The following is a 23,679-nucleotide window of genomic DNA, read 5'->3' as shown; positions in this document are numbered from 1 at the left end:
GCAAGAGAGAAATATTTCCCCCCCACTTAGCTAGCTAGTTTAGCCTACTGAATCACCCTGCTCAGAGGGATGCTATGTTAGCTAGCTGACTCTTCCAAATCAAGGTAAGTTTATGGTACTACTAATTTATTGTCACCGGGGCCCGCGGTGTAACTGCTTACTGACTGTACGGTTACTGCATGAAGCGGGTTTACTAACGCGTTAGTTCTGTCAGCTATGCTGACTGAGGTTATTTTAGCCAATACGGTGACGACGACCTAGGCTGTGTGTAGCGGTTTGGCTTGGAAAGGTTTTTTCTCCTGGCCACATACAGCTGATGTGTTGTGTATTTAACGGAATTGCATTTAATTTGTTCCCATTGTCGTGCCATTCATCCGCTGCTATCACCTCATGTTTCAGCATGATAATATATGGCCCGTAATGGGGATCCTAATGAACTACACTACCTGCGAGCTGTTGGCTGGAGCGCAGGTGCCATGACCAGAATAGGAACATTTGCTATTTAACACAACAGATTAGTGACAAAACTATCGGTCGAGTTGAAAACGTTTAGATTTTCAAAAAAAATAAAAAATTCGGTGCATGAAAACTTAACCAAAAATGTATTTTGTGTGCACCATCATCACCCATTGTTTTTTTATACGCAACAAGTCCATTTGGTGGAAACATAGCCTACCACTAGAAAAATTAGCATATTTTCTCTATGCGGATTCTAGAATATTCGCATAAAAATCTGTTCGAAACCTAGTTACTATATTCCTCCAGCAGTTTCTCAACAATCTTGTTCAGTGGAAACACACAGTAGCAGGCTATTTTTCTTTGCCAACTTGTTAAATAATAATACAACAATAAAAAAAATTAAAAAGTGGACAAGTTGATGGAAAACATAGCTATTGTTGCATGACTATTGTGTAAGGAATTAACAAGAGCAGATACTGACTGGCACCAAACACAGATCACAAATAGAACACAAGACCAGCAGGTACATTTCGCTTTCCCAAAATGTTCTTTTTTTGTTTGTCATTCTTTTTTTCCACTCAAGTATTCTAATGAATACAACGTGACATATACATTGACAGAGAGGAGGAAGGAAGACAGGAGGAAAATAAAATAACACAGACAGGCAGCAGAAGAGACTACATTCGAAATGGGACCCTATTCACTACTTCTGGGAATAAGGTGCCATTTCGGAGGCAGTCGTGGGACTAGGAGTGAGGGACAGAACCTACAAGAGAGTGGGCTCGACATTTAAACATTCTCATAATCACAGGAAGGTGTCAGCTTGAACTGGTGAGATGCTCCTCCTCCTCTCCCATTTCCTGCCCAGCGAGGATTATGGGTAATGTAATAGCGGGTGGTGTTCTGAAAGCAAACTAAGGCACCAAACGAGTATATAGCAAAGATCAACGTCAATAAGAGTTTGGAAGAAGAAGCAGTACTCAACAACTTAATGGAAGAAAACAACAAGAGGAGGAAGAAAGGTCGGACAGTGACAACCTAAAGACTAAGCAGGGGGATAAAAAAATATTAGTACTTAATAAAGAAGAATACAAAAAACTGCCATTGTAACTTTTGTTTTGTCTTTTTTTACTTGAAAAAATACTTTAAAAAGTAACAAATCAATAGAATAACGCTTGGTCCACATCCCAAATGGTATCCTACTCCCTATACAGTGCACTGCAGTGGAGGCTGCTGAGGGGAGGACGGCTCATAATAATGTCTGGAACGGAGTATTCCGCTCCAGCCATGACCACGAGCACGCCCTCCCCAATTAAGGTGCCAACAACCTCCTGTGGTGCACTGCTTTGGACCAGAGCCCTATAAGCCCTGGTTAAATGTAGTGCACTACCCTATGGGCCCTGGTTAACAGTAGTGCACTAAATATGGAATAGGGTGCCATTTAGGTCACAAACATGTTGTAGAGACTAGAGATGTGAACATGGAGTTGGGGCGGGTTACTGGGGGGGGGATTTATTGTGGGGGGGGGGGTCCCCCTCTCTCAAGACTTCTTGACTGATTTAAGGAGGTTGTCCTTGCTCCTCCTCTTAACGTCAAAGTTGTAGACTCGTGCCATGTCTGAGGGAGGCGATGGGTTAAGGATTACACACTTCTCATTTTTGTCTAGTATTTTCAGAAGCACTGTAAACACTGTTGTTACCAGTCTATCAAAACAGTACTTACCAACAGTTGAAACAAGATCCAATTGTCAACACGAAGTAACTCAGTTTCAAAATGTTATTTTCTCCTGGTTCGTGTCTACTGAACACAACCCTACTTTCCCTGCTTTGACACACCTGTCTGCCACACCTGCACCAGTAACTCTGCCCTGCCAGACCATAAACTGCCTCAAGTCATAAAACCACAAGACAAGGCAGCACCCAAAGACCAGTTTAACCATCCCTGACACACAGAGAACATTGTATCACAGCTTTCTTCACTCAGGGTATCTGTAGGTTCCATCAGGTTGAATTTAAGACTGAAGTCCTTTTCTAATGCCACTTGAAATGCAATTTAATACCAATGGGAGGTCTGCGTGCGCCACAAACCTGCTAATATTCGCATTTGTTTTCACACCATCACCAATAGAAATAAAGAGTAGGCTAATAATCTTCGAATGCCGTTCACAGTGCTTTAATAAAGAAGTGCAATTGACTACTGAGATGGTATTCAAATAACTTGGTTCATCTAGGCAGGTATGCATGATTGAAGATATTTTGATAATGTGCACAGCAACCTAATCCAGTGATCGTCATAAATTTTGGGTAGACAATTAGACTATTGTTGTTATAATTTAGTGTTAAAAATAGGTCAATATTTTTTGTTAAATATAGATTAATTTGCCGAAAACTTTATGTGCACTAATATATTTGGTGCTAATTCACCAGCTGGGTAAGTGGAAACTCAAAACACATGAGCTAGATCACTTCCTCTAAATCTAATTTTCACTGGAAGTAGCCAGGTTTTAATCTAACAGTAAAGTAATTATTGATGTCCTAAATAAAGATGTTGATGTCATAGCCTAATACCCAATGAGACCGAGGCTCATTTCACGCTCTCCATATCAATATCTCTGTTGTAAAATAGACAGCTGAGAATATAGATTTGTTTTTAAATACATACCTGCATAAAGCTGATAACATCTTCTCTTCAACTGTGACAAGTATTACCAGGGCCTAAAACGAACTGTTTTGCATACCAGCCACTGTGGCAAGTAGATTAAAAAAATTAAAAAAAATCTACCCACCACTCATTTTTTTACCAGCCAATTTTGTTGTTGCCACAATTACACAAAGAAACACAATAAAACAGATGAGCATGCTTAGTAATGTTGGGGCGGTTAGAGCGTTGGGCCACTAAAATGCATTACTAGTAAGATTTTATTTAATTATCCGTGACCTGAGTATTTTAACAAAAAAAATGTTAAGTTGCCCCTTTAAGGTTACCTTGGTAACAGGGCCACTGAGTAATCACTGCATGTGAGAATGTCACTAGAGGCCAGATGTCTCTTTTTGCTAGCAGTAGGAGCAAACTAAAACACTGAAAAGCAACCTAGCTTGTGAACTAAACAATGTAAATAGCCAAGAAACATGAGGACAGTGTCACTTTTGTAGACTTAGAGTAAATTAGAACAACTTGTATGTCTGTGTCCATTGGTTCTTAAAGAAAAACGAAATCTTTCAGCACTCACAGCCCCACAGACAGGCAGTGTTTCTGCGTAAGGTGGGATAGCTTGCACTTGTCCCCATACGTGATTATTTTTATTAAAAACGCTCACACTGTAGGGCCCGGCGTGTTACCACCTGCCAACCTGGCTGATGAATTAGACGTTCTTACATGCCAAAATCTACCTGCGTTTGGCAGGCGGCAGGTGTTAATTTTAGGCCCTGAGTATTACACAGGATAGCTGTGTTTTTGTTATTAGATATACATCTGATTTCTACAGGAGCAGTGTGAAAGGCAGAAAAAAAAAAGTGTCTTGCTCATTATCACCGCAGCAGGGCCCAGAGAAACAGGCACACTTTGATTAGAGGAATTATGAAGAGACTGCACTTTACGGTTTGACAAAAATCACTTAATAGCTAAACAGTTAGCTTTTTAGTTAACGAGTGAGCTAACTAACCAAGCTAAAAGCAATGTTTCGAATTGGCTATCTATTTTGTAGCCTAACTTACTCGCTGTGCCCTCTCGGCTGGCCATAGCCAGCAGACTTGCAGTGGCACACAGAGAGACACAGTCGTAGGCAACATGTGGAACTCTCTAGCATCTTGAAAATGCGCCTCGGTAGGAATAGGCTATAATTTTATGTTTTTATTTTAACCCACGCTGCCCATGGGCCCATTAACCCACGCTGCCCATTAACCCACGCTGCCCATTAACCCACGCTGCCCATGGGCCCATTAACCCACGCTGCCCATGGGCCCATTAACCCACGCTGCCCATGGGCCCATTAACCCACGCTGCCTATGGGCCTATTAACCCACGCTGCCTGGGCCTGTATGCTGGCTTCAGGATACAGTTCACATCTCAACTAAAATCAGTGTTTACCAACTCTCTTGGCGGACCACCAGACACATTTTTGTTCTACCCCTGCACTGCTGGAACTTTTGGAACTTCAGAACACTTTTGGCAGCATCACATACTTCTCCAGCCTCCGAGCCTGTTCACCCATAGTCCCTGGGCTGAGTGGGCCTATATTTAGGCGTAAGGATACTGACTTCGGTGGTGGTGAACTGGTCTCTGAGGAAGTCCAGGTCTTCCTCCAGGGAGTCTAGGTTGCGTGATGCGGTCGCTAGGTTCTTCTCCAGAAGAGACTGGGCCTCATCGATGTCATACTCCAACATCACATTGGCCTGGGTGAGGGGATAGAGGGAAGAAAGGGAGGTTAGAGAGTATGGAATGGTAGTATATTGTAGTTTTTACTATTGCTTGCTTAATGGTTCCTTCCTAGGAGAAACTGGGAATTGTCCCTAACAAGGCTCCTTCTAGCCTTCATTTAAGAGGTTGGGAGGTGGGTCAGTCCAAAGAACATCACTTTGGATATACATGCACAGGCTGAGGAGGATCAATCCCAAAGTACTCACCCCTAGCCACTGGAGGACCTATCCCAAAGTACTCACCCCTAGCCACAGGCACACTTTGTCGGTGGGCGGGACTGACGCCTTGCAGTAAACGTTGTCAGCCAATAGGAAGTGTGTCTCCATCGGGTCTGTGGTTTCCTATTGGATGAGAGGAGTGGGACACAGGGTGAAACCCAATACTCTACAGTGGTTTCCTGTCCTCAGTCCCTCCCCTCTGAAGGCTCTGGATAACCAGCATAGTTTCCACCATATTGCTTACAGGTCTGCAAACATTGAACAGTTAGGGCCGAGGAGGAGTAGGGAGAAAACGGGGACGGGCTGGCAAGGTCTGAGGAGAAGACAAAGTAAGTAAACACCACATTTGTTTGTTTACCTTCTTCTTCTGCATGTGTCGTAGGATTTCTAGAGTCTGCTTGATCTGTGGGATCTGGCTTTTCAACCTGAGGATCGCAGCGACAAACACCATAGAAGAATTAGAATCATTGTATTACATCTCAGGGTTTCCTTTAGCCGCTAATTGCCGGCTATTGGCTGATAAAATAAATGAAAAAAAAAAAAGATTAATAAAACTGTAGCCTGGCCGGGGCTGCATATCATAGGCTACATCCCGTGTTCGTGCTTCGGCACCATTCCCTCACTCCTTGCATGTTGCTGCGAGAGAGCGCACGCACGAGAGAGAAGCCTTGGGCTACTGTTGACTGAAGGAGGCTGCATTTTTTATTTTAGTAAAATGAAAGTTAGAGAGTATGCCTATAGTCGGCGATTCAGATGTAGGAATTTATGCCTAATTTATGACATTTTCAGCTTCCAGGAATTGTGTACAGATACATGGGGCCGTGCATTATCATGCTGAAACATGATGGCGGCGGATGAATGGCACGACAACGGTCCTCAGGATCTCGTCACAATATCGCTGTGTATTCAAATTGCCATCAATAAAATGCAATTGTGTTCGTTGTCTGTAGCTTATGCCTGCCCATACCATAAACCCACAGCCACCATGGTGCACTCTGTTCACATCAGCAAACCGCTCGTCCACATGACACCATACACATGGTCTGTGATTGTGAGGCCGGTTGGACGTATTGCCAAATTCCCTAAAACGATGTTATAGGCGGCTTATGGTAGAGAAATGAACATTCAATTATCTGGCAATAGCTCTGGTTGACATTCCTGCAGTCAGCATGCCACTCAAAACTTGACACATCTGTGGCATTGTGTGAGAAAACTGCACATTTTAGTGGCCTTATATTGTCCACCAGCACAAGGTGGAATGTGGAATGATCATGCTGTTTAATCAGCTTCTTGAGAAATGAAGCAAATAAAGTTAAACTAAACAATGTAATTAAATAATGTAGACTATACCAACTGAAGGGAACTAACAGTAAATTGGCAGTTGAATGTGTTATTAGGCCTACTGACGGTCTATCCTGATCGTAACTAATATTTAACATGTTAAAAATAGGAAACAGAAAGTTGGGGGAGTCTATAATTAAGAAAGTTAAAATGCCGTACAATTTCAATTCTGCATAATGGAACAGGATTTCAAAAACTTTACTTTGTGAAAGTTGATATGCTTCAGTTTTGCTGCCATATGACTGGTTTCACATGTCTTCAGCGATTAGATGGTAAAATATATTTTTTAAATATTTATTATTTAACTTGGCAAGTCAATTCTTATTTACAATGACGGCCTAGGAATATGCCTTGTTCAGGGGTAGAATGACATTTTTACCTTGTCAGCTCAGGGATTCGATCTAGCAACCTTTCAGTTACTGGCCCAACGCTCTAACCACCTGCCGCCCCTGATCAATCTAAAATAAGTGTAATTTATATTTACAATCCCCGTATTCAAACAGCTTACTCAATTACCTAGTTCTGATCCATTTGTAAACGACAGTGCCTGGAGAACGCTGTTATTTCTATCGGAAAAATAAAGTACATACATAATTAATTCCATCTCCACCCCAAAGGAATAGTGGGTGAAAAGCGTGCTATTCTCATGCTGAAGTTCAAAGTTTGAATATGCATAGAGGGGAAAAAAAAGTGAATTATGTTCCATTTACGAGGCGCTTAACTCAGGTCGGAATTCCCCCAGAGGGGAAGCCTACAGGGGCAATGTCCTCTGTATGGACAAGTGTTAATATTGTAGTGGACAAAGATGAGAAGAGCGTTGGCACGGCTACTGTGCAACTTCCTTTTAGGTAGGATGCCATTTTGTAACTTTATTTTTTCCTTATCTGTTTCATCATCATTATTGTATATCGTTGTTGTAGGCGTATTTATTAATCTAAACATGTTTTGTTTCATTCTGTTGAGATATTTGTTGGCTAAATTAAGTTTGATCTGTGTTTTTAAATTGTGTGCTCCATATTTAGTTTAACATAGGCCTGTCGTAAAAAATAAATATCATTTGCTTATTGCTGTCATTTGTTGGGTATGGTAGGCACTAGTCTTTCTTGGTTAATACGGCAATATAGCTTGTTCAAAACTTTTGTGAAGGTTTAAACCAGCTCGCAAGTGTTTTGTTGTGTTCTGTTGAGTCATTTTCTTTGGCGAAATACAGTTCCAACTGTAATGTGTTTGCCGCAATATATATCCTGCTCGTATTTTCCCTATAAACAATGGCTCGATTTAATTTTGATATTACCTTAATAAAGTTTAGAAACTTTTGTTAAGATTTGGTGTGGTTATTAGCCTATTATACTGCCTATAATATGAAGGCTGTGCACACCGGTGCTCCAACTAACTCTGACAGTTGAACTTGAGGAAGAATGTTTTAGGCTTACCAGAGTTACTCCTATAATCTAACAATATAATGCTTCTTTATTAAAAAAATTAAAGATAAATTAACAAATTGACCTCCTCCTGTACACCTACATCTGTATATGTGACAAGGATAAATAAATAATGTTGGTATCGTAGCATGCCACTCTGGGGCTAGGCCTAAGCTTGTCTTTTATATTTATTTAATATTAATATCATACAGTGGAGACCAAAGCCTAAAGGCCTATGCATGCAATACCCTGATGCATTTAGTGCTCAAATCTCCGACAGCTGAACCGTGTGGAGGACGATTGTTGTTTTAGGAAACAATAGGCTATAAAGTTGTCTATATGATACACATGGAAACATAAGGAATAGTGTTTTTGTAATTTGTTATACTGTTAAGGTCCCGTAAATGTGGCCAATTTGGCCAATATCCCGCGTTTATTGATGCCGCTGGCTGGGTGGAAGCCCCAATGCATATGGGTGACCGGTAAAGTTCTCAAATGTCCGATAAACGTAAACCTTTTTACCATTAAATTCCCATGTACCGAATGAAAAATACAAGTTAAATGGGTTTCCATTACATTTTCAACTCTACTGATGGGTTTGTCACAAAACAAATGTTGCGTTATATAGCAAATGTGCCCAATCTGATTTTGTAATGATAGATAGGCCTAGTGCACGGTTCTGACTGGTGGCCGACCTGACTATACAGTTCCCCTTCCCTCCCTCCGTCCGTCCATCCCTTGCTAGCTCGTTATGAAATATGCAAGTGTTTCTGTTCTCGGAAGTACAGCAATTAATCAGTCTCCTATGTTCCAAAAATACTGAATCTTAAGGAGTTTACATTTTGACACTCAGAAATAGGAGTCGACGTGTAAGGAGTCAATTATTTGGAGTCAACTCTCCACCACTACGTTATCATCGTTAACAGTTGGGAAAATGGCTGAGAAAGGCAAGTGACAGCAGCGAAGTCCTGTACACCTTTATTTAACTAGACAAGTCAGATTAAGAACACATTCTTATTTACAATGACGGCCTAGAACCGGGGGTTAACTGCCTTGTTCAGGGGGGATTCGTTTTTGCAACCTTCGGTTACCAGTCCAACGCTCTAACCACCTGCCTTACATTGCACTCCACAAGGATTAACAGGCTGACTACCTGTAACGCGAGGGCAGCAAGAAGCAAAGGTAAATTTCTAGCTAGCATTACACTTATAAAAAACTATCAATCTTAACATAATCACTAGTTAACTACACATGGTTGATAATATTACTAGTTTATCTAACGTGTCCTGCGTTGCATATGATCGATGCGGTGCCTGTTCATTTTCATTGAATCACAGCCTACTTCGCCAAACGGGTGTTGATTTAACAAGCGCATTTGCGAAAAAAGTACTGTCGTTGCACCAATGTACCTAACCATAAACATCAATGCCTAACAGGAATATTTAGACTTAGGGATGCCATCCGTTAGATAAAATACGGAACAGTTTCGAGATTCGACCATATTAATGACCCAAGGCTCGTATTTCTGTGTGTTTATTATATTATAATTAAGTCTATGATTTGATAGAGCAGTCTGACTGAGCGGTGGTAGGCAGCAGCAGGCTCATTCATTCAAACAGCCATTCGCTGTGCTTCAAGCATTGCGCTGTTTATGACTTCAACCTGGGTGGGTATAATTTGTGGAACGTTCCAACAGGAATCTATTCCCAAAACTTCGTAAATAACAAGGTTGTATAGCGGCAGAATAAGATACCGGGTAGGGAGTGGTCTATTTCATAGCGTTTTTTACTCATCACGTTTATTCCGAAAAATGTCTGTCCTCACTCTGGTAGCCTATTGTCACGGCTCCTCCTCTGCAGTGCAGGGGCTGTTCCTCCTGCAGGCAGAGGAAGGTCGTTAGTGATTGGAGCCACCTGGGCTCAGGGTATTTAACAAACTGCTCCACTAACCTCTCTCTCTCCCTGCTCCTCCAGGTATGATCCTGTTTTGTTTGTTCCTTTGTTGGTTTATTTAGTTTCCACTCAGTCATGTTTACACACACATATTCACGCATCCGTGCACCTTACATACACCCTACATTATGACATGTCCACACCTCATTCTTTTGTTTAGAATTAATAGTTTTGTTTTATAATAAAGAACTTTTTGAATTGGCCTATACCGGTTGTTGATGTCCTCTAATTTTTTGGTGACACCTATGGACAAACATTAAGAATAAGCTACGTGGTGAGTTGATGCCTATTCGGCAGCTAGTTAGCTAGGTTTGTAGGCGTTGCTACTTTGTATGCGTTGTTGGTTGGCAACCTTTTACTTTACGTTTTTTGGAACAGATTCCTGTTGGAACGTTCCACAAATTATACCCACCCCTTCAAGCCTATCAACTCCCAAGATTAGGCTGGTGTAACCGATGTGAAATGGCTAGCTAGTTAGCCGGGTGCACGCTAATAGCGTTTCTAAGGTCACTCGCTCTGAGACTTGGGAGTGGTTGTTCCCCTTGCTCTGCATGGGTAACGCTGCTTCGAGGGTGGCTGTTGTCGATGTGTTCCTTGTTTGAGCCCAGGTAGGAGCGAGGAGAGGGATGGAAGCAATACTGTTACACTGGCAATACTAAAGTGCCTATAAGAACATCCAATAGTCAAAGGTATATGAAATACAAATCGTATAGAGAAAATTGTCCTATAATTCCTATAATAACAACAACCTAAAACTTCTTACCTGGGAATATTGAAGACTCATGTTAAAAGGAACCTCTAGCTTTCATATGTTCTCATGTTCTGAACAAGGAACTTAAATGTTAGCTTTCTTACATGGCACATATTACACTTTTACTTTCTTCTCCAACACTTTGTTTTGCATTATTTAAACCAAATTGAACATGTTTCATTATTTATTTGAGGCTAAATTGATGTATTATATTAAGTTAAAATAAGTGTTCATTCAGTATTGTTGTAATTGTCATTCTAAAAAAGAAGAAAATAATCGGCCGATTAATCGGTATGACTTTTGGTCCTCCAATAATCGGTATCGGCATTAAAATCATAATCGGTCGACCTCTATTGAGAACACACAGAGCTGGTGAAAGTATTTCCGGATAATTTATTCTGCTAAATTAGATTTAAATCATAAAATTCCATAAACTATAGAATGACAAACTAAATACATGTGTAGGCTATATCAGCCTATTAGGTGGGTAAATTGTGGTTTCTTCCCTGTCTTCTCTCTCTGGTGGTGGTGCAAATGATGAATAACTGTAGGCGTGTGTGCAGAGGCCCGTCGGTCGGAGGCTTGACCACTTTGAGCGTGCCAAATCCGACGTATCAAGAAGAGCCAGAGACAGAAAACTCTACCAGGGGTTGCTAAAACAGCTATCGTCCATGCACAATGCACTTTCAACTCACCCTACTGTCCAAGCTGAGCTTATAGAAACGTACCACCTCTATGGCATATGCAGACAAACTGATCCACCGCATGAACGTTAATCACACCAATGAGATCTAGGATCCAAATTCACAGCCTGTCTGCCTTGATGTTCATAGAACTCCACGGACTCTTACACAGTGGAACCCAGAATGATATGGGAAACGGGGATACCTAGTCAGTTGTACAACTGAATACATTCAACTGAAATGGGTCTTCCGCATTTAACCAAACCCCTCTGAATCAGATGGGTGTGGGTGGCATATGTGACCAGCACCATGATTTCAACGGCACTCAAATCGATTAAAATAGTAGTGAAGATATGTTACCTACGCCTAATAGTCCTACTAATCACTTACTATTGGTTAATCAATATGAATCAATGTCTCGCAATATCACATAACAATTTATTAGTATTTTACAGAACCAAATATAATAGCATATAGGCCTACTGTAGCATAGTATGATTATAATATGTTACACCAAAAACACCTCAGTCATTTCTTATATGAAGCTGAATAGTACATTTTTTAGTACATCAATAGTATATCATGTGGCCAAAACCCAACAGTGTGTGCCACTAGGGAGGATAGATGCTTTCATTGAAACAAAATACAAGAAAATCTACTGGTTTGTTAACACCGTCTGCTCTAATTCACTGACGAAACAGTACTTCAAGAAGACCTGAACTCATATTCCCATGAAATTGATTGAGATCAAATGATTGGCATGCAGTTTGATGATTTCACCGGTAAAAATGTGATAGCCTATTTTGAAATTTGGTATGGCTAACTTGTTGTTTGAGGGTATTTTAAAAAATGTCATTTTCTTGAGACAATGTGTGTCTCAGACGTTGCAATAGGAGGATGCATTTTATGCATAGGCCTACTCTACAATGATATTGAATAGGCTACATCTGTCGGTAAAAACTTTGAGAAATTATGTCAATCATTTCTTTGCATTCCCTCACCTAAAAAAAATAGCCTGTATGGCAATACTTTGAGAAGTTAAATAAGAAGGAATTGCAAACTTTGTGTGGTGGAATTGAGGTACACTATTGGTAGCACAGGTGCAAAGCTTAACCAACTGAAAGGGACATAGGTGAAACCTAAACCTTTGCTGGCAGTAGAGCAGCTGCATTGTGAATTCATGTGGAATGTCATGAATTTTTCATATCGCTTTAATGTTAAAACCATTTTTTTTTTTTAATGGCAGTTTAAATGTTAAGAGAATATTTCCATTTGTCACATTCCTAATACAGGCACACTTTACTAGGTAACGGCCCAGCTACACTAAAGCCATAGAGGAATTGCTTCCTTTGAAAATCAATTAAAGTTGCTACACTGCCCGTGTTGTGCTCATGTTGAATCACGTCCAATGGCAGCGTCCAAGCTCAAGAATCACAGAGGTTCAATTCTCTATGGCTGACGCGGGCCTTCATTCTATCTTGCGAATTTAAAGAATGAGAAGTTAAGTTGATTTTGGTTGCAAATGGTCTCGACTATACACCACTGGTTATTGTACTAAGATTTATGTAGTCAAGAAGCTACTCCTAGCTGGCAGATACTCTAGCTAGCTACATTGACTCAGGGGTCACGTTACACAGGAACCCAAACCGGCTGCGCTCGTGCTCCATCGTGCATAAATGTATTTTGTCCCCCCACACCAAACGCGATCATGACACGCAGGTTAAAACCTGTTAGGGCTAGGGGGCAGCATTGACACGGCTGGATAAAAAACATACCCGATTTAATCTGGTTACCACTCCTACCCAGTAACTAGAATATGCATATACTTATTACATATGGATAGAAAACACCCTAAATTTTCTAAAACTGTTTGAATGGTGTCTGTGAGTATAACAGAACTCAAATGGCAGGTCAAAACCTGAGAGATTCCTTTACAGGAAGTGGCCTGTCTGACCATTTGTTGAACTTCTTTTCCATCTCTATCATTTACTAAGGATCTCTGCTCTAACGTGACACTTCCCACGTCGTCCATAGGCGCTCAGAGCCCGGGAAAAAACAGAATGTCGTCATTCCAGCCCCAGGCTGAAACACATTATCGCCTTTCTCAAGTGGCCGATCAAGGGACACTGGCTTATGCGCGTGACCCCGACCGCCCCCGCCTTTGGGATTTTTTCCTCTGTTTGCCGAAAAGGAGATTCCCTGTCGGAATATTATCGCTTTTCTCACGAGAAAAATGTCGTAAAAATTGATTTTAAACAGCGGTTGACATGCTTCGAAGTACGGTAATGGAATATTTAGAATTTTATTGTCACGAATTGCGCCATGCGCGTGACACTTCTTTACTATTTCGGATAGTGTCTGGAACGCATCGAACAAAACGCCGCTATTCGGATATAACGATGGATTATTTTGGACCAAACCAACATTTGTTATTGAAGTAGCAGTCCTGGGTGTGTATTCTGACGAAGACAACAAAAGGTAATGAAACTTTTATAATAGTAAATATGATTATGGTGAGTGCTAAACTTGCCGGGTGTCTAAATAGCGAGCCCGTGATGCCTGGGCTATGTACTTAGAATATTGCAAAATGTGCTTTCACCAAAAAGCTATTTTAAAATCGGACATATCGAGTGCATAGAGGAGGTCTGTATCTATAATTCTTAAAATAATTGTTATGCTTTTTGTGAACGTTTATCGTGAGTAATTTAGTAAAATGTTAGCGAATTCCCCGGAAGTTTGCGGGGGGTATGCTAGTTCTGAACGTCACATGCTAATGTAAAAAGCTGGTTTTTGATATAAATATGAACTTGATTGAACAAAACATGCATGTATTGTATAACATAATGTCCTAGGGTTGTCATCTGATGAAGATCATCAAAGGTGAGTGCTGCATTTAGCTGTCTTCTGGGTTTTGGTGACATTATATGCTGGCTTGAAAAATGGGTGTCTGATTATTTCTGGCTTGGTACTCTGCTGACATAATCTAATGTTTTGCTTTCGTTGTAAAGCCTTTTTGAAATCGGACAGTGTGGTTAGATTAACGAGAGTCTTGTCTTTAAATGGCTGTAAAATAGTCATGTTTGAGAAATTTAAGTAATAGGATTTTTAAGGTTTTGAAAATCGCGCCACAGGATAGCAGTGGCTGTTACGTAGGTGGGACGAATTCGTCCCACCTAGCCTAGAGAGGTTAAAATATCAAAACAATCTCTTAACCAATTACATTAATTTGGGGACCGGTCGAAAACCATTAAACATGTATGGCAATTTAGCTAGTTAGCTTGCACTTGCTAGCTAGTTTGTCCTATTTAGCTAGCTTGCAGTTGCTAGCTAGTTTGTCCTATTTAGCTAGCTTGCTATTGCTAGCTAATTTGTCCTGGGATATAAACATTGAGTTGTTATTTTACCTGAAATGCACAAGGTCCTCTACTCCGACAATTAATCCACACATAAAACGATCAACCGAATCGTTTCTAGTCATCTCTCCTCCTTCCAGGCTTTTTCATCGTTGAACTTATATGGTGATCGGCATCTACACTTTCATAGCATTTCCACGACAACCGGCAAAACAGTTCGTCTTTCAATCACCCACGTGGGTATAACCAATGAGAAGATGGCACGTGGCTACCTGCTTCTATAAACCAATGAGGAGATGGGAGAGGCAGCGCGATCTGCGTCAGAAATAGGAATGGCTTCTATTTTAGCCCTTGGCAACGCAGACGGTTCTTTGGAGCGCTCGAGCAGTGTGGGTGCAATAATTGAAAAGCGTATATTCTTACATTTATTTTGCAACGCTCGCGCCCGCGACACGAGCGGTGTAGTCAGTATTAGAGTTCAGAAAATCTGCCTTTTCATAATGCTGACCATCACAAAATCACGTTTCAAACCATTTCACCTGCATTTTATATTGAAAGTCAGTATTGTTTTTCTTCAATAGAGGATCAGGGACGTGGAACTGTAGTTTTCCTTCACATAAAATACATTAGTATAACACATTCAGCAGAAAACAGTTTCATTTTCATCAGAAGACAACATAAGTGCAACTTTATTTGGCTGGCAGGCACAAGTAAATGAGTTTACACTGAAAAAGCAAGGTAATTTTGCAAAACCAATGCATGGCCATCATATTTCTAATGTTTCTCATGGAAAGAATGTAGCCAGCTACATTTCTTCATGTTTTGCTTGAGGCTAATCTTGCATTTTACCAGAGAAAAGTAGGCTACACTGAGAAAAGTACCAGAGAAAGGTAGCTACACATGTCAGAGAGTTGTCTGCTGATGCCCATTTGTAAATTCTCAAAGTGGAGAAGTGCAACTGAAGCACAAAGTTAGTCTGATGCCGAGGAGAACTTACAATAAGAGGCAATGTAGATAGGCATTTACAAAACGCAGAAAGATATTTCTTATGCATTACATTTTTTTGTTTATTCTGCGTGTACACAGAATTCTGCATTAACGCGACCGCTGTGACTGTTCACAATGTAAACAAAAGTAACCTATGAGGATAATTTAGTACAACCACTAGCAACAATTTATGAGTACTCGTTGGCAGTCATTGTAAATAAGAATTTGTTTTTAACTGACTTGCCTAGTTAGAGAGAGAGATATATAATCCAGAGCGATTTACAGTAATGAGTGCATACGGTCTCATACTTTTTGTACTGGTCCACCGTGGGGCCTACCTTTGTTTCTTCTGCGCCAAGTTGAGCTCCATATATTTGTATTTCTGGTACTGTTCATCCAGTTTCCTCAGTACGGCGTCTGCGGTGTCGTTGCCTGGCTGCTTCATAAACGACTCGACATCCTCCTACAACCGTTGACAAAATAACGTTAGTTATCTTAGCTAATATTAACGTTATATCAGACGAGTCATTCTCATACTAAACATATGGTGACATACAAGGTATTTAACGTTAGATAACTGTTTAATTACATTTGGACGACAAGAGAAATTGGATAGGTAGCCAGGCCGGCTAATGGGCTTCGTCGGCGTTATTTCCCTAAAAGGATGTAAATGAACATAGCACCACTTTGCTTGATAACGTTAGCTACCTAGCATTAGCTTAGTTAGCATTTGTGACAGGCTAGCATAGAGGCTAGACAACGGCGAATATTTTTTTGGAGAGCCTCATTTCACAAAGTAACGTTATAAGCGACACACTGTGTATATACTTCATATTTTACCCACCACAAATATTGCTTCAGGGATTCCGAGATGCTTTTTGCTTGTCGCCTGTACGGCATTGCTGCTGTCTATGGTCGTTGCCATCTTGGAAAGGACTTTCTACTCTCGTTACGTAGAAGTTGGGCGTGGGGTTCCTACTGAAGAGCTTGTCCGTCAGAGACGGACGAGTAAGCGAGACACCCCACTTGCTGTTCTTTTTCTGGTTCAATGAAAGTTAATGATTTAAGTAGACCTGACCCAGCAGCTATTGACACCTCGGGCGTTAAGTAGACCGGAACTGACTTTTTTTTATATATAGTAAACGGCGAAAGTGAGCCATCTTTATTTATCCACCATCTTTGGTGCCCGTCTTGAAAGCTTGATTTTGCGCTTGTGAAGTGGCTTACTTCTTTTCCTTGTGTCCTCGATCACTAGGCTGACATGGTTAAATAAATATATTGGAAGACCATATACATTTCCTATGTAGTAGGCTAGTGCAGGGGCGAAAATCTGATATCCACTTTGGAGGGGACAATTACATGAAATTTTCTCAAGAGCAATTCCTGAGGGGGACACCAAAAGTAGTGCTGTAACACATAGCCTACATTGTAATATGGTAAATGTATATTGAGGAACCAAAGAAATAAGGTGTTTGCCGTACTCCTAACTACCGGTACCCAAAACTACACAACTAATCACAACAGCAATACCATTGCCTTTAACAAATCTTAGTTCAGTCACCAGTTTAAGTTGAGAGTGAGGGTATCCATGGCATTTTCCAATTATGTTCCTATTTTACAAGTTAAAAAAATTGAGAACCTTTCATAATGTTGCCAAACAAAGACTCAACAAACTTACCTGAGACTCCCTGTCTCTGCCAATCTGTCCCTGCATATCTGTCCCCAACTCTGCTGTCTGTGTGCCATCTGTTGCCTGCTCTGCCTAATGACATCATTGTGAAACATTTCCATTAGAATTTCATTTCTTTCTTATGAACATTTTATCAACTAGTCTTTGAGATATTAGGGGGGGGGTCGCAATCTTTTGAAACTTAAAAACGCGCTATTAAGTGTCTATAATCAGCACAATTGATTTCATTGCGTATTATTAATATTATATAAATTACATAGTTATGTTTCAGTGATATATTGGGGGGGACAAATCATATTTTTCCCAGGATGGGGGGGTCGTGTCCCCCCCGTCCCCCCCCCGGGATTTCCGCCTCTGGGCTAGTGTAACAGTAAAATCTACTTTGCAAGGCTTGGGAACTGTCTATCAACACATTTGATTTGAATACCAGGGAAAATACAAAAATACTTCAAAGATGATTGGTTTAGAATTTGTTATACATGATTTATACAGTTTCCATTTCACATGAAATGATGGATACCTCATTGTTATTCTTCAACATAACTCACACAGAACAACAGACAGAGAACCAAACATGGTTTTGCCCACAATGTGTGATGATGATAGCCCTACACACATGGGTTCTAGGCGTTAAATCCTTCACATGTGTAAGAATGCATTTTCACATTTATTCAAAGATTTAGAATAATTTCTCACTTGGAAAATATATATTTGTATCTCTATTTTACCAGGTTAGTCTCATTAAAGGTAAAATAAAATCCAATTATATAATTTAGAAAATCATAAATTACACATTTTTGTTTTTCAAGGTTGAGTATTGTTTCTTGCATTTCCTCCCCTGCCTACTACTAAGGACTTGATAACTATCTGATGACCTAGCAACAAACAACAGTCTGCCCAACTTGGAACCAGGACATCATAAAAGCACTGTGTGAAGACAATAAAACAATCCATCAACCACCACACCTGTATTGGGTGCCATGAAACCATACAGCAGCTATAGCTGCTGAGAAGTTGAGATTACTACTTGTAAGCTTATCCACCAAGATGCATTTCAACAGAGCTGGAGAAAGGAAATGACCAAAAGGTATTGATGTACATTTTATTTTATGTAGCATCCTAAAAAAAAAAAACATATAACTTGATAATTTGACAGAAGACATTATCGGGGGATGGGGGTCTTTTTCTTATCTAGGACATTATTTTAATTATCTTTTTAAACATACAGAACATATACAATTACTGTTTTCACAGATATAGACACTGGTATGGTGCTGGAGATATGAGGTTAAAACGTGGTGAAGTGTCCTTTTAATATCAGTTCTATGAATTCTTTCAGATAGCAACACCTGACATCCAGACATCACTGTGCCTAGGAATGTGATACTGCCGACCTACTGCAGCTGAATGCTTTTAGTTTAGACGACTTTGGACTTTTATTGAATGGGGCGACAGGTAGACTAGTGGTTAGAGTGTAGGGGAGACAGGTAGCCTAGTGGTTAAAGTGTAGGGGTGACAGGTAGCCTAGTGGTTAGAGTGTAGGGGTGGCAGGTAGACTGGTGGTTAGAGTGTAGGGGCGGCAGGTAGACTAGTGGTTAGAGTGTAGGGGTGACAGGTAGCCTAGTGGTTAGAGTGTAGGGGTGACAGGTAGACTAGTGGTTAGAGTGTAGGGGCGACAGGTAGACTAGTGGTTAGAGTGTAGGGGTGACAGGTAGACTAGTGGTTAGAGTGTAGGGGTGACAGGTAGCCTAGTGGTTAGAGTGTAGGGGCAGCAGGTACCCTAGTGGTTAGAGTGTAGGGGCGACAGGTAGACTAGTGGTTAGAGTGTAGGGGCGACAGGTAGACTAGTGGTTAGAGTGTAGGGGCGGCAGGTAGACTAGTGTTTAGAGTGTAGGGGCGACAGGTAGACTGGTGGTTAGAGTGTAGGGGTGACAGGTAGCCTAGTGGTTAGAGTGTAGGGGCGACAGGTAGCCTAGTGGTTAGAGTGTAGGGGCGACAGGTAGCCTTGTGGTTAGAGTGTAGGAGTGACAGGTAGCCTCGTGGTTAGAGTGTAGGGGTGACAGGTAGACTGGTGGTTAGAGTGTAGGGGCGGCAGGTAGACTGGTGGTTAGAGTGTAGGGGCGACAGGTAGCCTAGTGGTTAGAGTGTAGGGGTGACAGGTAGCCTAGTGGTTAGAGTGTAGGAGCGACAGGTAGCCTGGTGGTTAGAGTGTAGGGGCGACAGGTAGACTGGTGGTTAGAGTGTAGGGGCGACAGGTAGCCTGTTGGTTAGAGTGTAGGGGCGACAGGTAGCCAAGTGGTTAGAGTGTAGGGGCGACAGGTAGACTAGTGGTTAGAGTGTAGGGGCGACAGGTAGACTGGTGGTTAGAGTGTAGGGGCGACAGGTAGACTGGTGGTTAGAGTGTAGGGGCGGCAGGTAGACTAGTGGTTAGAGTGTAGGGGCGACAGGTAGCCTTGTGGTTAGAGTGTAGGGGCGACAGGTAGACTAGTGGTTAGAGTGTAGGGGTGACAGGTAGCCTGGTGGTTAGAGTGTAGGGGTGACAGGTAGCCTAGTGGTTAGAGTGTAGGGGCGGCAGGTAGCCTAGTGGTTAGAGTGTAGGGGCGGCAGGTAGCCTAGTGGTTAGAGTGTAGGGGCGGCAGGTAGACTAGTGCTTAGAGTGTAGGGGTGGCAGGTAGACTAGTGCTTAGAGTGTGGGGGTGGCAGGTAGACTAGTGCTTAGAGTGTAGGGGCGACAGGTAGACTGGTGGTTAGAGTGTAGGGGCGACAGGTAGACTGGTGGTTAGAGTGTAGGGGCGACAGGTAGACTGGTGGTTAGAGTGTAGGGGCGACAGGTAGACTGGTGGTTAGAGTTTGGTGGCAACAGGTAGACTGGTGGTTAGAGTGTAGGGGCGACAGGTAGACTGGTGGTTAGAGTGTAGGGGCGACAGGTAGACTGGTGGTTAGAGTGTAGGGGCGACAGGTAGACTGGTGGTTAGAGTGTAGGGGTGACAGGTAGACTGGTGGTTAGAGTGTAGGGGCGGCAGGTAGACTAGTGGTTAGAGTGTAGGGGTGACTGGTAGACTAGTGGTTAGAGTGTAGGGGCGACAGGTAGCCTAGTGGTTAGAGTGTAGGGGCGACAGGTAGCCTGGTGGTTAGAGTGTAGGTGTGACAGGTAGCCTAGTGGTTAGAGTGTAGGGGCGACAGGTAGCCTAGTGGTTAGAGTGTAGGGGTGACAGGTAGCCTAGTGGTTAGAGTGTAGGGGTGACAGGTAGCCTGGTGGTTAGAGTGTAGGGGCGACAGGTAGCCTAGTGGTTAGAGTGTAGGGGCGACAGGTAGCCTAGTGGTTAGAGTGTAGGGGTGACAGGTAGACTGGTGGTTAGAGTGTAGGGGTGACAGGTAGCCTAGTGGTTACAGTGTAGGGGCGACAGGTAGCCTAGTGGTTAGAGTGTAGGGGTGACAGGTAGCCTCGTGGTTAGAGTGCAGGGGTGACAGGTAGACTAGTGGTTAACATTTTTTGGCGGCAGGTAGACTGGTGGTTAGAGTGTAGGGGCGACAGGTAGCCTAGTGGTTAGAGTGTAGGGGCGACAGGTAGCCTAGTGGTTAGAGTGTAGGAGCGACAGGTAGCCTGGTGGTTAGAGTATAGGGGCGACAGGTAGACTGGTGGTTAGAGTGTAGGGGCGACAGGTAGACTGGTGGTTAGAGTGTAGGGGCGACAGGTAGCCTGGTGGTTAGAGTGTAGGGCGACAGGTAGACTAGTGGTTAGAGTGTAGGGGCGACAGGTAGACTGGTGGTTAGAGTGTAGGGGCGACAGGTAGACTGGTGGTTAGAGTGTAGGGGCGGCAGGTAGACTAGTGGTTAGAGTGTAGGGGCGACAGGTAGCCTAGTGGTTAGAGTGTAGGGGCGACAGGTAGACTAGTGGTTAGAGTGTAGGGGCGACAGGTAGACTAGTGGTTACAGTGTAGGGGTGACAGGTAGCCTAGTGGTTAGAGTGTAGGGGTGACAGGTAGCCTAGTGGTTAGAGTGTAGGGGCGGCAGGTAGCCTAGTGGTTAGAGTGTAGGGGCGGCAGGTAGACTAGTGCTTAGAGTGTAGGGGCGGCAGGTAGACTGGTGCTTAGAGTGTAGGGGTGGCAGGTAGACTAGTGGTTAGAGTGTAGGGGCGACAGGTAGACTGGTGGTTAGAGTGTAGGGGCGACAGGTAGACTGGTGGTTAGAGTGTAGGGGCGACAGGTAGACTGGTGGTTAGAGTGTAGGGGCGACAGGTAGACTGGTGGTTAGAGTGTAGGGGTGACAGGTAGCCTGGTGGTTAGAGTGTAGGAGCGACAGGTAGCCTAGTGGTTAGAGTGTAGGGGCGACAGGTAGCCTAGTGGTTAGAGTGTAGGGGTGACAGGTAGACTGGTGGTTAGAGTGTAGGGGTGACAGGTAGCCTAGTGGTTACAGTGTAGGGGCGACAGGTAGCCTAGTGGTTAGAGTGTAGGGGTGACAGGTAGCCTAGTGGTTAGAGTGTAGGGGTGACAGGTAGCCTGGTGGTTAGAGTGTAGGGGCGACAGGTAGCCTAGTGGTTAGAGTGTAGGGGCGACAGGTAGCCTAGTGGTTAGAGTGTAGGGGTGACAGGTAGACTGGTGGTTAGAGTGTAGGGGTGACAGGTAGCCTAGTGGTTACAGTGTAGGGGCGACAGGTAGCCTAGTGGTTAGAGTGTAGGGGTGACAGGTAGCCTCGTGGTTAGAGTGCAGGGGTGACAGGTAGACTAGTGGTTAACATTTTTTGGCGGCAGGTAGACTGGTGGTTAGAGTGTAGGGGCGACAGGTAGCCTAGTGGTTAGAGTGTAGGGGCGACAGGTAGCCTAGTGGTTAGAGTGTAGGAGCGACAGGTAGCCTGGTGGTTAGAGTGTAGGGGCGACAGGTAGACTGGTGGTTAGAGTGTAGGGGCGACAGGTAGACTGGTGGTTAGAGTGTAGGGGCGACAGGTAGCCTGGTGGTTAGAGTGTAGGGCGACAGGTAGACTAGTGGTTAGAGTGTAGGGGCGACAGGTAGACTGGTGGTTAGAGTGTAGGGGCGACAGGTAGACTGGTGGTTAGAGTGTAGGGGCGGCAGGTAGACTAGTGGTTAGAGTGTAGGGGCGACAGGTAGCCTAGTGGTTAGAGTGTAGGGGCGACAGGTAGACTAGTGGTTAGAGTGTAGGGGCGACAGGTAGATTAGTGGTTACAGTGTAGGGGTGACAGGTAGCCTAGTGGTTAGAGTGTAGGGGTGACAGGTAGCCTAGTGGTTAGAGTGTAGGGGCGGCAGGTAGCCTAGTGGTTAGAGTGTAGGGGCGGCAGGTAGACTAGTGCTTAGAGTGTAGGGGCGGCAGGTAGACTGGTGCTTAGAGTGTAGGGGTGGCAGGTAGACTAGTGGTTAGAGTGTAGAGGCGACAGGTAGACTGGTGGTTAGAGTGTAGGGGCGACAGGTAGACTGGTGGTTAGAGTGTAGGGGCGACAGGTAGACTGGTGGTTAGAGTGTAGGGGCGACAGGTAGACTGGTGGTTAGAGTGTAGGGGCGACAGGTAGACTGGTGGTTAGAGTGTAGGGGTGACAGGTAGACTGGTGGTTAGAGTGTAGGGGCGGCAGGTAGACTGGTGGTTAGAGTGTAGGGGTGACTGGTAGACTGGTGGTTAGAGTGTAGGGGCGACAGGTAGACTGGTGGTTAGAGTGTAGGGGCGACAGGTAGACTGGTGGTTAGAGTGTAGGGGCGACAGGTAGCCTGGTGGTTAGAGTGTAGGGCGACAGGTAGACTAGTGGTTAGAGTGTAGGGGCGACAGGTAGACTGGTGGTTAGAGTGTAGGGGTGACAGGTAGCCTAGTGGTTACAGTGTAGGGGCGACAGGTAGCCTAGTGGTTAGAGTGTAGGGGTGACAGGTAGCCTAGTGGTTAGAGTGTAGGGGTGACAGGTAGCCTGGTGGTTAGAGTGTAGGGGCGACAGGTAGCCTAGTGGTTAGAGTGTAGGGGCGACAGGTAGCCTAGTGGTTAGAGTGTAGGGGTGACAGGTAGACTGGTGGTTAGAGTGTAGGGGTGACAGGTAGCCTAGTGGTTACAGTGTAGGGGCGACAGGTAGCCTAGTGGTTAGAGTGTAGGGGTGACAGGTAGCCTCGTGGTTAGAGTGCAGGGGTGACAGGTAGACTAGTGGTTAACATTTTTGGCGGCAGGTAGACTGGTGGTTAGAGTGTAGGGGCGACAGGTAGCCTAGTGGTTAGAGTGTAGGGGCGACAGGTAGCCTAGTGGTTAGAGTGTAGGAGCGACAGGTAGCCTGGTGGTTAGAGTGTAGGGGCGACAGGTAGACTGGTGGTTAGAGTGTAGGGGCGACAGGTAGACTGGTGGTTAGAGTGTAGGGGCGACAGGTAGCCTGGTGGTTAGAGTGTAGGGCGACAGGTAGACTAGTGGTTAGAGTGTAGGGGCGAC

General features: G+C 43.5%; 1 protein-coding gene across 1 annotated transcript; it reads right to left on the bottom strand.

The window, feature by feature from the left end:
* Positions 1 to 1,566: 1,566 nt before the first annotated feature.
* Positions 1,567 to 16,691, bottom strand: LOC106578050 (prefoldin subunit 3). Its single transcript, XM_014156615.2, has 6 exons — positions 16,426 to 16,691; positions 15,920 to 16,044; positions 5,452 to 5,518; positions 5,118 to 5,216; positions 4,712 to 4,850; positions 1,567 to 2,076 (listed from the first exon to the last, which is right to left on the bottom strand). Exons 1-6 carry the CDS (start codon positions 16,504 to 16,506, stop codon positions 2,000 to 2,002), a joined length of 588 nt encoding a protein of 195 aa, XP_014012090.1. The 5' UTR covers positions 16,507 to 16,691; the 3' UTR covers positions 1,567 to 1,999.
* Positions 16,692 to 23,679: the final 6,988 nt, after the last annotated feature.

This window comes from Salmo salar, chromosome ssa18 (genome assembly GCF_905237065.1).
Source record: "Salmo salar chromosome ssa18, Ssal_v3.1, whole genome shotgun sequence".
NCBI lineage: Eukaryota > Metazoa > Chordata > Actinopteri > Salmoniformes > Salmonidae > Salmo > Salmo salar.
The sequence above is the reverse complement of the archived record's forward strand: the minus strand, read 5'-3'. Positions and strand labels throughout refer to the sequence as shown.